Source organism: Ursus arctos, unplaced genomic scaffold (assembly GCF_023065955.2).
Source record: "Ursus arctos isolate Adak ecotype North America unplaced genomic scaffold, UrsArc2.0 scaffold_6, whole genome shotgun sequence".
Taxonomy (NCBI): domain Eukaryota; kingdom Metazoa; phylum Chordata; class Mammalia; order Carnivora; family Ursidae; genus Ursus; species Ursus arctos.
Genome location: NW_026623078.1, coordinates 69,263,421 through 69,279,087, shown reverse-complemented (window position 1 = coordinate 69,279,087; position 15,667 = coordinate 69,263,421). Strand labels below are relative to the sequence as shown.

The window sequence follows — 15,667 nt, the reverse complement described above, 5'->3', positions numbered from 1 at the left end:
TTCGAGGAGATTCTAGGTTGATGAAAGCCAGTAATCATTTTACAACAATTTGGATAATTCATCCTACCAAGGGAGGCATATATCCTCCTCATTCTTTTTAAAACAAGCAACAGAGAAGGGCCAAATTGCTTAGATGTCTATGATTGTCTTAGATGTTTTTTGGCTAGATTTGAGATCCCTTGCCATAAGCTCAATTGGTATAAGAAAAGATGGTCTTCCTCATCCTGCCTCCCTCTCACAAAAGATTTTCTCTTTCTTTGAGGGTTTTTTTTTTTTCCTGGAATGGTTTTACTAATTAATTTCAAAGTGTCTTTTTAGTTCTAAAATTCTTAGATTTTATGGTTGCATTTGCCGCTTTAATCTGATGCTGGTAAGTTTAGCTGTAGGCTTACTTGTAAATTCCATTTATCCAGAATCCAAATAAATAGAAAATCAAGATTTTTAAAAATTGAAAGTATCATGCAATATTGATAAAGTCCTAGAAGTTTGTTATAATCAAATTAATTACCATATACCATGGACTTTTGAGTGACCTCGTTGGTGATATGAGAAATTTTAAATTGTGTGCAATATTCTATTTTTGTGAAGGTTATTTTCCATTCGAAATTTTTAGTTTTCCCCATCTCCGGCATGTATAGGGTCCCATCCGAATTATGTACTCTTTTTCAGCACATAATTGAGTTCTCAAGTTCAGATTTAAAACATAAAATTCTGTCTTACACATTTAAGTACTTAAAAAAAACAAAGAGTGTGCTCCTATTTTAAATGGTGTCACATTCAGCAGGTCCCATGTCAATGAGGTATGAAGTTAAGATGCAGCAAACACTTTTATAAGTCTTAATGGGTCCAGGCTTCAGAGGGGAGGGGGGTGGGGGAATGGGATGGACTGGTGATGGGTAGCAAGGAGGGCATGTATTGCATGGTGCACTGGGTGTTATACGCAACTAATGAATCATGGAACTTTACATCAGAAACCAGGGATGTACTGTATGGTGACTAACATAATATAATAAAAAAAAATTAAAATTAAAAAAAAAAGAAAAAAAAGTTTTAACGGGTCCAGGGTCTACCCTTTGTTCGAGGATGAACGTTCACACATTACACCCCAAGAATATATTCAGGACTGTAAATGAATACTAATCAGCTGCAAACTGCTGTCTATTTTTTTTTTTAATTTCTTTTCTCTAGTAGACAACCCACTCTAGGGTCGTTTACATTGCCTGCTCAGAATTCAGTTTGCTTTACTTCAGTTTACTGGGTATTGGAGTAAGCATCGGTTTCCCGCTCGCCCCGTGAGCCATCACTTACTTACAGTGAGAGTAAGAAGGACTCCTTCTCATTGGATTAGTGTCCTTAGTAGGGGCCTCTGTTTTTGGTTTGTCACTTCTGGTTTAGGTTTATCACCTTATGTCTTCCTTTCATTGAGCATTTACTATGAGCTAGCCATTATTAAGTGCTTTACCTGCATTATCGAATAACTTCCCAACACAACAAACTTTAGGTGGGTATGATATCCATATTTTTCATCTGAGCGGTGGAGCCTTAGGAAGGTGAGGTAAGGGCACCAAGGTCAAGAAGCTAGTTCAAGTTCATATACACTTGGTGAACGGTGGATTGAGACAGATCTGTTTGGTTCCAGTATTTGCACAGTGCTTTCTCTTCCCCAGTAGTGTGTTTCCTCTGGTGTTATACTGTTAAGAGCTCCAGGAGACTGGCAGCATCTCGTGTTTGCTAGTAAATAACCATTTGTGATTTTTTTGTTGTAGTTCTGGCCTATCCCTTTTCACTAGAGAAATGTCCCCAGGAAAAGGAGGGGGAAAGGAGGGAGACTCCATTTACTTCGTGGTAAAGCTGTGTCACGAAAGCTGGTAGCGGGGTCATGACCAAGAGTAAATTCCACACACTGTAGAAAAAAAGTTTCACTGGGTCAAGGTTAAGATGAAGGGTCAAGCCTTGCAAGCAGGCGAAGGATAAAGGCAGTAGCTAACAGAAGGGGTCCTGATTTATTTTCAACCTGTTAACTCATTGAAGGCAGCTAGCGTAATTAAGATTTTCTCTTAATCTGTGTAGCTCTCGATGCCCTTTGAAGTGGTATGGGGCTGGAGTGGGGGTGGGGAGAGCCACCAGGCAGTCTGAAAGGAAACACGTTAAAAAAGTGAAACACAGAGGCTTCACATTTTAGGCTTGGGTCTTAGAATTTGAACAGCATTTGGTAGAATAGGTAACAATATTTCTAAGAGAGTTTGGTTTAAATTATGGTGAGGTAGGTTAACTTTAAGATCGGTGAGCTCAATTGGAATGAACTTGTAGTCTAATAACGTATGTAACAGACTATAAACTAATAGTTTGTAACTGAATCATCGACAGTTGCAGACACATTTGAATTTGTTCATTGAGATAAGAGATCCTCGATACGTAATCAATTCCAATGGTCATTTTAGAGATTCTCTGCTGAGACATCCATTTGTGGTGAGGACTGTCGTGATCCCTTAGGTTATGGGTTTAGTTAGTACAAAAATGTAAAGATTATTACCTTGTACTAATGGTGTACTTCTCTATGGCCCTTTTCAATTTACAAGGGACTTTGATATGCAGTGTCTCACTCCAGTGCCATTCAGATGGCAAATGGCTTGTTAAAGTTCTCAGAAGTAGTGACTTAATCAGGGCTTCGTAATTCTGAAGGCATTTGTCCTTATAATTAGGCAAATCTTGGCCAAAGAAAAAAATCTACTTCACCTGATGTTTTACACCTTTTATGCCATTACTATTCCTTATAAGACATGAAGATAGAGGCAATGATTAAAAAAAATCCACTAGAATTAAAACTGGGTTTAGAACATATTTAATCTCAACTTTTTTTTTTTTTTTTAATTTTATGAAAGAGAACCCTCCCCTTCAACCAATTATTTGAGTCCCAGGGTTGGCAAACTTTGTTTATAAAAGGCCTGATAGTAACTATTAGGCTTTGCAGGCCATATGGTCTCTATTACAACTCTTCAACTTTGCTGTTTTAGTGTGAAAGCAGCCATAGATGATAGGACAATGAATGAGCATGCTTGATTCCAATACAACCGTACTTATGGATACTGACATTTGAATTTCATGTAATTTCCATGTGCCACAAAATAGTATTTTTAAAAAATTTTTTTCAATTATTTTAAAAGGTAGAAACCAATTTTAGCCCACGGACCATATCAAAACAGGTGTGAGGCTGGATTTGGCCTGAAGACTTTAGTTTGTCAACCCCTGTTTTATTATTTTATTTTATTTTATTTTATTTTATTTTATTTTATTTTATTTTATTTATTTTTTAAAATATTTTATTTATTTATTCGACAGAGAGAGAGACAGCCAGCAAGAAAGGGAACACAAACAGGGGGAGTGGGAGAGGGAGAAGCAGGCTCCAGCTAAGCGGGATGCCCGATGGCGGGGCTCGATCCCAGGACCTTGGGACCACGCCCCAAGCCGAAGGCAGATGCCCAACGACTGAGCCACCCCGGTGCCCCTGTCAAGCCCTGTTGTGGACAGGGAGGGAAGGGGAGTCTGCTACCTTTTGACTGAAGCAGGGCAGGGGGAAGGAGGAGGAGCAGTGGTCTTAGGCACTTCAGTTGATGGCTCTGTGGTTAAGACTGAGGTGGCTGGTTCCTCCCCAAAGTGTCTTTTTGTCCTGACATTTTCCACTCATTTTAGTGAAAACACCATGACTTTGCTTCATTTCCATATCTCCTAGTGAGAAATCTTATGACTGGTGATCATGTGGTTTAAACAAATTACAGGGAGACATTCAGTGTGGACAGGGAGATGTTTTGATTTATTCTCTAATTGTTTCCTGTGTGCAAATCACAGCCTGTAGTTTGGCCCCAGGTGAGGTCAAGCCCTGTGTCAACTGGTGTATGTCCTTCACAGTTCCTAGCCTAGAGCTAAATGGCCAACATTTGTGAAATTACAGACTTGTTATTAACTGGTGGGGAGACAATTAGAAATCCTGTTCCCACTGTACTGGTTTTCAGAGGGGCTGAAGTCACACTCTTTAGATAGTAATAAATACATGCTAGTAGGTCCATGAACATGCATGCTGACTGTCCCAGATGTTGGCTTTCTAGCCACCAAAGAGCATCCAGAAATCCAGAATTTGAACTTCTTATTTCTCTTTCTCTTCTTCTTTTTTTCCCTTAAGTATGGAATACTTCACAGCTTTGCATGTTTCCCGTACTCAGGGGCCATGTGAGTCTTCGCTGGATCGTTTCAAGTTTGAAGCCAGTCACAGAAATTGAACTTCTTTAAAGCTCTTTAATCCTACTGTAGCAAATCCCTGCCCAGGAGACTTCTGGGAACTTTCCCTTCTGACATAGTAACACCCACCACGAGAACAGTCTCTCTCAGAGAACTGCTGGCGCTTTGCTGTTGGAAACTGGGAAGGACAGGACCAATTTAAATATTCAGAGCCTCACAGAAGTTTGGTTCACGGTTAGCCATTTCAAAGGGGCCGTTCCCTTGGCTTGCCTGGGCTCACAAGGCGGAGTTACTTGAACATTAATTCTAGATTGCCCCCTTCCTGTTGTTTTTAGTCTTATTTTAGCTTTCCGGTTTTACCTTTCCCAACCTGAGTCAGTAGAGGTGGGTGTGGCCGTGAACTCAGGATACTGGATTCTAGAGGTGGATTGAACTCTTTCCTTTACCCTTCAACCCTCCTGACGGGCCAGACAAGCTTGTAGCCATCCAGTGATAGGCAAGACACAGGAGAGGCCAAAGGTCACTTTTGGAGAAATTTGTTTAGGCTTCTGTGGCTTCTGTACGAACCCAAGCATTAGTAAAATCCTATTTTCTATGGTGAAAAACTAATGCCTCGCTGTTGCCTAAATGAGTGAGATCATGCCGGACCAAAATAGAATGCTACAAAATGAAACAAAACAAAATAAATGCTTTTTATTTAGAGAATAAATGTTTCTAAGTCAGTAAAATAAAATAAAAAATTCAGATGTTAACCCTAAAATTACTATGGTTAGTTAAATCCAGAGAGGTTATAACTGAATACCCTATATACTTTAATTTACAAGTTTCAATAATGCATTTAAATTGCTGTTTTCACCAACACTATTCATTAATATATCAGGTGTTTTTTTTTCAGAAAAATATAGCTATTAGTAAAACAGAGGCAGACACATTTTTAAAAATGTTGAAATGCCTTAGCTATTTATGTCAGGGACTTATGCTATATATATAGAGAGAGAGAGAGAGAGAGAAGGAGAGAGAGAGAGAGAGCGAGCGTCCCCTTCAACTCAGTTTATGCTTCTTAGTTTTGTTTTTTTTTTTTTTTCATTCAAAACTGGTATATCAAATCCCTACCTTTTTAATAAAGTAGTATGGTGAACTGTAAAAATAATCACTTTTAATATAAATAAATAGGCTAAATCTTGATTAAATCCATCTGGTGTAGTCAGAGTTGATGGCAAAATAATGGGAATTGCTGATAACTCTCCAGTCTCTATTAATTATGTTATGTATTCTTTGGATGGGGATGTGAAACTGGTTCATTACAGGTCAACTCCGATCCATTTTTATCTACTAGGTTTTGCTGCAGTCCCCAGAAAAGAATACTGTGTCTTATTGGTCTTGATCAGGGATAGAGAGGTGGGAGCACTTTTCCTATGTTGGATTTTCTTTGATCGTGTGGAGGAAGCTCTGTCCACAGGTATAACCCACCTGGGGGTAGTAGCCTTTCGCAGCTGCCTCACTCCTTCCTCCCTGAGACAAGTGATTGAATCTGGTTGGTGAGTATAGGAGAAGGGGTAGCTGGCTCCTCCTTCCCCCTTCCTTCTGGGAGTGGGCTACCACCAAGAAGCTGGCATCACGGTACCTTTAGAAGGGAATGTGCTTGAGCTGTAGGAGGAAGCTGACCCCACTTAGATGCTGTTTGGACCTGACAGGTCTGTCTAATACTGGAAAACATAATTATGAAGCCCGCTACTCCACAGGTGTAAGCTCTGTTCTCTGTATTAGCTTTAGGATTATACAAGTGATATTTTGGTTTTTCATCTCCCTTTTCTTCTGTTTCATTTTCCTATTGGCTCAGAAATCAGGCTGGAAAGAGAAGTATTTCTAACCCTGCCCCCTTGGGCTTCAGAGGCTCATCCCAATATTTTTTTGAAGTTGTAGTTTGGTTTTGTTTCAGAATTGCTTTTTTGGACCCATATAAAGATTGGTTTTAAGAACAACCATTAGCTTTTCTAGAGTGGCTTATGATAATTTACATTTGTTTTTATGCACAAAGGGCTAGATGAATACTTAGCTTTAGAATAAGAAGGTGGTCGCATTTCACGCTAGTTCCCTTCCTGACGCTCTGTCAGCGGCCAAGTCCAGCTCATGGACATCTTGCTTCAAAAGTCTACAACCAGACGTAGGAGAATTGCTTTCCTGTCTTTTAGTCACCATATTAAAATAGGGGAGGGAAATTATTGTAAAACATGCCTCCTTTTCGATGCTCTCATAGGATTTTCTGACCATAATTCAGACCTGAGGATTAAGTTGCCTAAAGGGCTTATTTAAGGCAACAGCAACACAATAAAAAAAAAAAGACCTCTGTGGTGACCAACCTGAGATGATTACTAAATCCTGGAAAACTGGGATGTTGCCTGGGACATAACTTTCATTGCCAAGACGAGCAAGAGCCATGGAAAACCCAGACAAGCTGGTTAGCCTGCAAGACATCCCCGGCACTTGGGCTGTGCTCTCCGGCTATGCCGTTTACTGCAGTACTGAGCTTGCTCTTTGCGTTGGTCGTGATATAACAGCTGTCGTCCCTGGTATTGGTCATGATATAAGAAGCTGTCACCCCTGCGGTACTTGCTACTGAGGCCCTGTGACAATAAAGCTGCGGGCATAATATGTATGCCCGATTCTGACGGTAGTGCCCACACTCATACTTCTTCCTTTTCTTTAACTCATTTCTACTTTCTTCTTTGCAGGTCTGTGATTCCGACACCATGCTTGACCCTGCCTCATCTGTGGAGATGGTGAAAGTTTTAGAAGAAGACCCCATGGTTGGAGGTGTCGGGGGAGATGTCCAGGTGCATACAGCTTCACTTTCTGCACGAGTCACTTTTAGTTATACTCTTACTCATTGATTCATTGAACGTACATTTACTACACTCCAGACTCTCTGCCGGATGTTGCTTTTGGTGCTAGAGACACATTATTATGTGCCTTGGACCCACTTTATTGCCTCTTTTCTTTTCTACATTGAAAAAAAATAGGATTTTTTTGCTTAACCCTGGGATGCAACCCTTGTCTGTTGTGGCTGATAAGTTATATATAATTAATTTAAATGTGTAATGATTTCTACCATATCTTCTTGAACCATAACTTAATGTTCTGGTAAAATCTGATGTTAGAGTTCATTTAGCTGTGAAGTTAAAAAAAAAAAAAAAAGAAAAATGGAAGAAGGGCAGACAATGGATTTTATATTTTTTACCTACATATTTAAAAGCTCATTAATATATGGTTGATTAAAAGTCCTAATTGGAATACAAAGGAAGAAAAGAGAAAGAGCAACTCAAATTTGTACTGATAAGAAAGGCAAAGGAACAATTAATTAGTAAAGTGGGTTTTCTGATTATGATTTATTTCCCATTAATAATTATTTCTCATTATTTGCCATAAATGGAGAAACAATGCAGCCAATATTAATGAAGGCAACTTGGAATCTGTGGGATGGGAAACGAATATATATGTGACTATGTGAAAATATGTGAAGATTAAAATGAGTGCTTTGCAAAGGCGTGATCAGATTTTAGCAAATGTTGAGAAGCCCGTGGAAACGTGACTTTAAAAATGAGGTACTGCGTTGCTGTATAACCCATTTTATACATGCATGGTGATAGGGAAGGCAAAGACAATTCCTGGAATAGACAAAAGAAACAGCTTGGTGATAAAAGAGGAAGCATGCAAAATCCAGATGAGAACCGTGCAAAATTGAGGTGGAGGAAAGAATCTAGAAATATTGCCAAGAAAAAGCTGATAACTTTCAGTAGCCTTTACATAGAGCATTATTTCAGGACTTAAGTCTTGGGGAGAGGCCAGAACAAACAGTTTAATCACCGGCATTGCATAAAAGAGGGAAAGAAGGAGAAAGAAAATTAATGGAATTGAATGAGTTGGAAATTAACCAGAACAGGAGAGAATAGGGCTTAAAAACCTCCAAATCTTAGATGGTAGGAAAGAGGGGGAGAATTTAGGATCTGAGAACTAAAGCCTAAAAACTCATTCAATATTATAGCATAACAACCAGAAGAGCAAAAGAGCCCCGGGCAAAAAAGAGGACCGAGTCATGAAGTAGAAAAACTGTTGCTCATCAAGGAGTCCCAATGCAGGCACACGATTTATCAGATTAATCTAGTAACCCAGTGTCAGAGAAAATAAAATATAACCATGTCACAAAGAAGAAGGACTGCAGCATAGGATCAAACAACTTACGCTAGGGTAGTAAGCTCACAATGGTGCAAATTTTGTTGGTATTTTAAGTGGGCTTATGTTTTAATTATCCATTTTTTTTTTCCTTCTTGCAGATTTTAAACAAGTACGATTCCTGGATCTCCTTCCTCAGCAGTGTGAGATACTGGATGGCTTTTAACATAGAAAGGGCCTGCCAGTCTTATTTTGGGTGTGTCCAGTGCATTAGTGGACCCCTGGGGATGTACAGAAACTCCTTGCTGCATGAATTTGTGGAAGACTGGTACAATCAGGAATTTATGGGCAGCCAATGTAGTTTTGGTGATGACCGGCATCTAACGAACCGAGTGCTGAGTCTGGGCTATGCAACAAAATACACAGCTCGATCCAAGTGCCTTACAGAGACACCGATAGAGTATCTCAGATGGTTAAACCAGCAGACCCGTTGGAGCAAGTCCTACTTCCGTGAGTGGCTGTACAATGCCATGTGGTTTCATAAACATCACTTGTGGATGACCTACGAGGCCGTTATCACTGGATTCTTCCCTTTCTTTCTCATTGCCACCGTAATCCAGCTCTTCTACCGGGGTAAAATTTGGAACATCCTCCTCTTCTTGTTAACTGTCCAGTTAGTAGGTCTCATAAAATCGTCCTTTGCCAGCTGCCTTAGAGGAAATATTGTCATGGTCTTCATGTCCCTCTACTCAGTGTTATACATGTCAAGTTTACTTCCCGCCAAGATGTTCGCAATCGCCACGATAAACAAAGCTGGGTGGGGCACGTCTGGAAGGAAGACCATTGTTGTCAATTTCATAGGACTCATTCCAGTCTCGGTTTGGTTTACAATCCTCCTGGGTGGTGTGATTTTCACCATTTATAAGGAATCTAAAAAGCCATTCTCAGAATCCAAGCAGACGGTTCTCATTGTTGGAACGTTGCTCTATGCATGCTATTGGGTCATGCTTTTGACGCTGTATGTGGTTCTCATCAATAAATGTGGCAGGAGGAAGAAGGGACAACAGTATGACATGGTGCTCGATGTATGATCTTACGTCCTTTGACGTTTGCAGTCACACACGCAGACACACACAAAACCTTAGTTCCTCTCGGGACTGTACAGTATTGTGGCATCTGATAATGCCACCAAAGGAGACATATCACTGCTGCTGGGACTTGAACAAAGACATTTCTATGGGTTTATTTTGATTCTGCCAAAGGAAAACAAGACATCAATGAGAAGAAACTCAGATTTAACCTGTTATTTCTATGAAAATGGGAAGCATTCTTTGTTTATGCACTTTTTCCTTACTGTACATCTGCCTAACAGTGTTCGCCCTATATACCTCACTAGCCATGCTTTATGTGGGTTATCATGGAAGAAAAGGATTTTGGAAACTCAAGGAAAAGTTCTTTCAACGTATATACAACCTAACTTATGGACTGTGTTGATAGCTAATTTTTTTTTTTGTTTTGTTTTTTAGAAAGGATTTTCTGTTTAACTCTACCAAATGAAATGCCAAAGGAAATTTCAAAGGCCGTTGGCTGTGCTGTATTTTTATATAATTGTACTGTGTTTTAAAATTTTGTATGCCAATTTTTAAAACAAATTTTGCATATTCTATATTTTACTTCTCTGCCAAAATACACCTGTTCTTTTTTATTGTTATTAAAATAGGTTCTGAAAAAATTCATACTTAAAAAAAAATCTACCCAAAATGTGAAGCTTGGTTGACTGATGTTGTTCATGATAGAAAGAATAAAATGTTTTCTCTCTCTCTCTACCTTTTAACATGGAATAGTTTATTTCTGTGAAAAATATTTAAACTTTCAATATTTTAACTTTTTTTTTTTCGTGTCTTTTAGAAAAGGCCCATATACCTGTCACACGTTGGGAGTAGAAATACATACCTATGTGCACACGTAAAAAAGGAAATCATTGAAAATCAAGGCCAAAGGGGTAGAAAAGTGCAATTTTTGATAAGATTTAAAGAAAAAGGGGGGAGGGGAATGCTGGTCCTTGCAAGAAAACACTGGACAAATGTGAAGATTCTGCTAGTGTTTTCTCAGGCTGAGTAAAACGGAAAGTGGAAAAAATTATCTGTGTTATTTGGACAAATACAATGCAGTTCATCGTTTTGTTCTGTGGCCTGAATTCACCAGATCCTGTCGACCTATTGAACATCACTGACCTTCTTTTTTTCAGCTTGCCAGTTCACTTTACATGTTACTATGAGGTTTACACGGGTGAGTTGGCTACAATTTAGTAAGTGTAAAAGCCTATAGATACAAAATTGGCACATTCAAGCTCCTCTTCTACTTCCCAGAGAGGCTATTTTTTCTGAATTCCTACAGATAATCGCTCCATCTGTCCCATTATTGGCCTACATAGATATGTTTACGTAGTCGGAATAATACCAAGGTTTAATGAGTGTATCAAGAATTGGCACATGAAACAGTTGATGAACCAGGTGCCCTTAACCGGGCTAATGTCACTACTCCAAGGGCCTCAGTTATCCAGTTTGACTTTCAACATGACCCATCTTGCCTTGTAGCTGGTGCTGTGTAGACCTGGGTTAAAAACAATCGAACACATGAGTCGTTGCATAAAACACGTTGTGATGAAGTGGGGTGTGAATGTGGAGAAATGTTCAGCCACGTGCTTCTGCCATTCTGCTTCCTCTCCACGCAGACTCCTATGTTCCATCTATTCCGCCTAAGAAAAAGCTGCACATTCTACATTCGGAGAATGAAAGGATACACACCATTCTGCAACTCAGACTCACTGATGGGAGAGTTTGTGGGAAACGGAGCACGGCATGCCGATAAATGAAACTAAAACTTGAGTTTGCCTTTTTAACTATTTATGTTCTAAGTTAAGCTTTGATAACTTTCAAATGTCAAATTCTCTCATTCTTATAAAAGATTGAATTAATTGCCTGTATTTATTTTAGCAATTATTCAATGTATTTCCAGGATAGGATGTATAGTATAATTGATTTTTTTTTTGTAAATAAAATATTTTTGATAAAAGTATTGCCTTTTTTTCTAAGGGAAGGGGGAATTTCAAACAAAACAAAAACTTTGCTCTCCTGATTGTAGTGGAATAGATTTAAGAATGAGGTATGTAGAAAACAAACAAACAGGCTTGGTCACAGATAATAGAAGTCACTTAATGTTACTAATTATGAAGCAGAAATCCCCCAAATTGGTGTGGTTTGGAAATCTGGAAAACAGGAAACAGAGAGAGAGAGAGAGACCCAATTAATATAAACCTTGTCTTTAATCTTACCTTCTTCCCTTGGAAGCAGCCCAAATTTACACAGAAATTGTTTTATTATAGTAATTTATCATAGTGAGAAAGAAACATTCCCAGAAAAGTCATAAGCAAGTTTGTTTAATTATGATATTTACAAATAATAGCAACATCTTAAAGTAACTTCAAATCCAACAGAGGGCAATAGTTAAATGAATTACAGCATTTCCAAACAATGGAACATTATTACCCCTTAAAATATTCTCAGAAGATATGTGAAATTGGACAAATGTTACATTAAAAATATATAACTATTTTGTACAGTAACATCCCAATTTTGTAAAAATACAAATGTTTAAATGTGGTTATCTTTACTATTGGGAATATCACGATTTCTATGCTGTGTACATTTTTGTATTTTCCAAATACCATGATCCTGTATTGTTTTCATAATCAGAAAAGGACAATAAATACTGCTTTTTTTTAAAAAAGGTGGGTTGGGGCATCTAATAGCATTTCCTGTTTTGAGGAGTTTTGATGGTAATCTAATTTGCCACTCATCCCCCAAATTCATCTTATTTCCCAATTCTCTTTTTATTATTTGGTTCCTAAGAATCCCTTGTTACTTTGGTACAATTACATTTTTTATATATATATGTACATATATATATATGTGTGTGTGTGTGCGTGTGTGTGTATACACACACGCACACACACTACACACATTATCGCCACTCTAATGATGGTCCTAATCCCAATAATTGACTGATAAAGTCACTTGGTGCTATTTAGGAGATTGGTCAACCTCATGTAAAGGGCCAGTGTATGCTGTAGGCTTTCCTGGCCTCGTGTGGTCAGTCGTGGGACTACTCACTCTGCTCTTGTAGCACAAAAGCATCCATAGGCATTTCACCAACGAATGTGTGTGGCCAGGTTCCAATAACACTTTATGGACATCAATTTGAATTTACAATTTCCACGCATTATGAAATCTTCGCATATTTTTTCGTCACTTAAATACCTTGAAACGATTCCTAGTTTATCAGCATCACTCCAACAGGCAATGAGCCAGGTCTGGTCTGCAGGCCCTGGTTTAATAGCCCCTCTTCTTTAGCAATCTATTGACTTATTTGTCATTAAATACTTAACCCAACACCTAATTTTTGCGCACATACCAGGTGTCAGGGACCACGAGGAGCACACTGTATAGACTGGCTATTTTAGTTTTCCTATCAGTCCAAAGAAGGGGTTCCACTACTATTGCCATTTTACAGGAGAGGAATCAGAGGCTTTAAGAGAGTTGGCATCTTGAGATCATAAAGCTAGCAAATTGCGATGGTGGAACTTAGGGGCAGACATTCTGATGTCAGACTTACCCTTTAAACAAGTAACTACTCAGTGTGCCATCCGTGGTCCAGCAGCACCAGCATCACCTGGGAATATCAGAAATGCAAATGCGTGGCCCTGCTCCACACCCACCGAATCAAAATCTCGGGCTGGGCCCCGGAACCTGTTTAATAAGATCCCCCAGATGACTTCCTCACATTGAATTTGAAAAGCATTGCTCTCATCTAGTACTTCTGTTTTCCTCAGACTAAAGAAGACTCATCTGTCTCTATGATAACCGTCCATTCAAATATTTGCCTTTTTCTTTAGAGCTATCTACTTTTAGTATCTGATATGGATGTTGACAGACACCTGGTGTTAATGAACCTTACTGAGCACCTGTCATGAGCAAGAAATCGAAAGGTATACTCAAAGAGCTTATAATTGAGTAAGAGGGATATGATAATTATACAAACATTTGGTGCAAAATGGAATGATAAAGGTGTAAAGAATGTCATGGAGATATAAAAAGAAGGAATGAAATGGACGATTAGCTAGTGTGGGATCGGGGTGACTCTTTAAGGAGGTGCAGATTTAGGGGGACTAAGGCTTTTTCAGATGAAAAGAATATGGGTAAATTAATAAAGGTGTGATATTGATATATGTTCTTTTCCACAGAATTAACAAATTTAATTAAGGTGGGGGCTGTATTTAACCAAGAGGGCAGACTAAGCTATGGAAAGTACCTTTGAGGGGTGCCTGGCTGGCTCAGTTGGTAGAGCATGTGACTCTTGATCTTGGGGTTGTAAGTTTGAGCCCCACATTGGGCATAGAGATTGATTAAAAATAAAATCTTAAAAAAAAAGAAAAAAAGAAAATACACTTGAAGGTAGATCACAGAAGACCATAATCCAACCGGGAGAAATACTAGAATGAGATGTTTCAATCTGATAGGGCACAGGACGTGCAGGTGATTTTGAATGGGGTGCTAACAACATTGCAAACCAAACTACATGGTGGAGGTTTGGATCTGAGTGTCCCACATAAACTGTATGATTTGGTTCGAGTGTGCTTATAATAAGCTGGTATTGTTCTTCCGGGCACTTGACTACTTTCATCCCGTTCCCTCCAGATGTCCCTCCAGTTGCCCAAACACCATCTTCAGCTCCTTTTATATGTCCTGTAACCAGCTGGTCACAACAACTATTTGATTCCCTGCTTGCCATGTCACTCAAATTCCTCTCTCACCCCAGTTAAGACATTCTGTATCTCTTACCCAACCTGTTAAAAACACCCACTGACTACCTCTTTTCCTCATTTCTGTTTCATCAATGGATTCTCTACATTTCTGTCGAAATTCTCCTTCTAAGACCCAACTCTGAATACAAAGGTTTAATTCCATCTTATTGTCAACGAGATAAAAGCATTAAATTTCTTTTTTTTTTTTTTTGATTTTTTCACGTTTAAAGCATTAAATTTCTATGAGTGCTTCAAGACAAATGATTATCTCTTTCTATCCTCTCTTGGTAGGCCTTAATCCTACTATTTTTTGTGGTCCTACTGGAGTAGATTGCTTTGCTCCCTCTTGCACACACTTTGCCTTTCACCTTCGTCAGCTTTCTTTCCTGCAGAAATTCTCAGAAACCTCAACATGCTGATGACGTTTTATGAATCTGCAAAGAAGGCCCATCACATACAGAAATTTCTACACTTAGGTGACGAGGATGTCGGTCCCACAGGGTTGTTGGGTCACATCTGGATTAACGTTGTTATCCTGCAGTGTATAGTTTAGGTAACACTAGTATATAATTCCTGACACCACAAGTTGGATTTGTTTTCACTCAAATCTAGAAAAAACAGGCAATGCTTAAGCTCCTTATTTCTTGTGTAATCAGCTCCAGGTGCGGAGACCACAGGAGTAAAGGGGGAGGAGCCTCCAGGTTCATTTGACTCAGCCTTGGAGCCAGAGAGACAGGCTCTTCTCCAGGAGTTCAGTTTGCCTATTTGCTCTCAGAAAGCTCTCCCCACTCTGGGTGCAGCAAACCTACGTGACTTGTTTTAGCTCGGCTATTCCGGGCAACCAGGAGTTCAATCCTGACATGTCGCGGAAACGTGCGAGGAGTAGGTGGGCCTAATCTTTGAAACAACTTGGCGTTGTATAGGGCACTGACTGAGCACAACTGCTTTCTAACCTGCAGGGAAAGTTGCCTTTTATCTTGGATTGAGTTGGGTTGTCGATTCGAAAAATCAAATGCAATTTTTTTTTTTAAAGATTTTATTTATTTATTCAACAGAGATAGAGACAGCCAGCGAGAGAGGGAACACAAGCAGGGGGAGTGGGAGAGGAAGAAGCAGGCTCATAGCGGAGGAGCCTGACGTGGGGCTCGATCCGGTAACGCCGGGACCACGCCCTGAGCCGAAGGCAGACACTTAACCGCTGTGCCACCCAGGCACCCCAAATGCAATTGTTTTTTAACCAGAGGAGAGGAGAGGATCACAATTGTACATGTTCACTCAGAAAGAACGGAGGCAGGAGTGTGCCATGTAAGGGCACACCTCCCTTTTCTAGACAACACGTGATGCGTCTTTTTAAGTAAAACACAAAAAAAGCAAAGATGAAAGTTTTAAGGAAATAAAAAT

At 39.3% G+C, this 15,667-nt stretch overlaps 1 protein-coding gene across 1 annotated transcript in view; it reads left to right on the top strand.

The window, feature by feature from the left end:
• The window catches only part of HAS2 (hyaluronan synthase 2), a 30,131-nt gene extending 18,653 nt beyond the window's left edge, over window positions 1–11,478 (top strand). The window contains exons 3-4 of the mRNA XM_026495499.4: window positions 6,966–7,067; window positions 8,565–11,478. Of these exons, the coding sequence (XP_026351284.1) occupies window positions 6,966–7,067; window positions 8,565–9,494 (1,032 nt within the window). The 3' untranslated portion in view covers window positions 9,495–11,478. The remainder of the gene's footprint in view (window positions 1–6,965; window positions 7,068–8,564) is intronic.
• The last annotated feature ends 4,189 nt before the right edge of the window (window positions 11,479–15,667 follow it).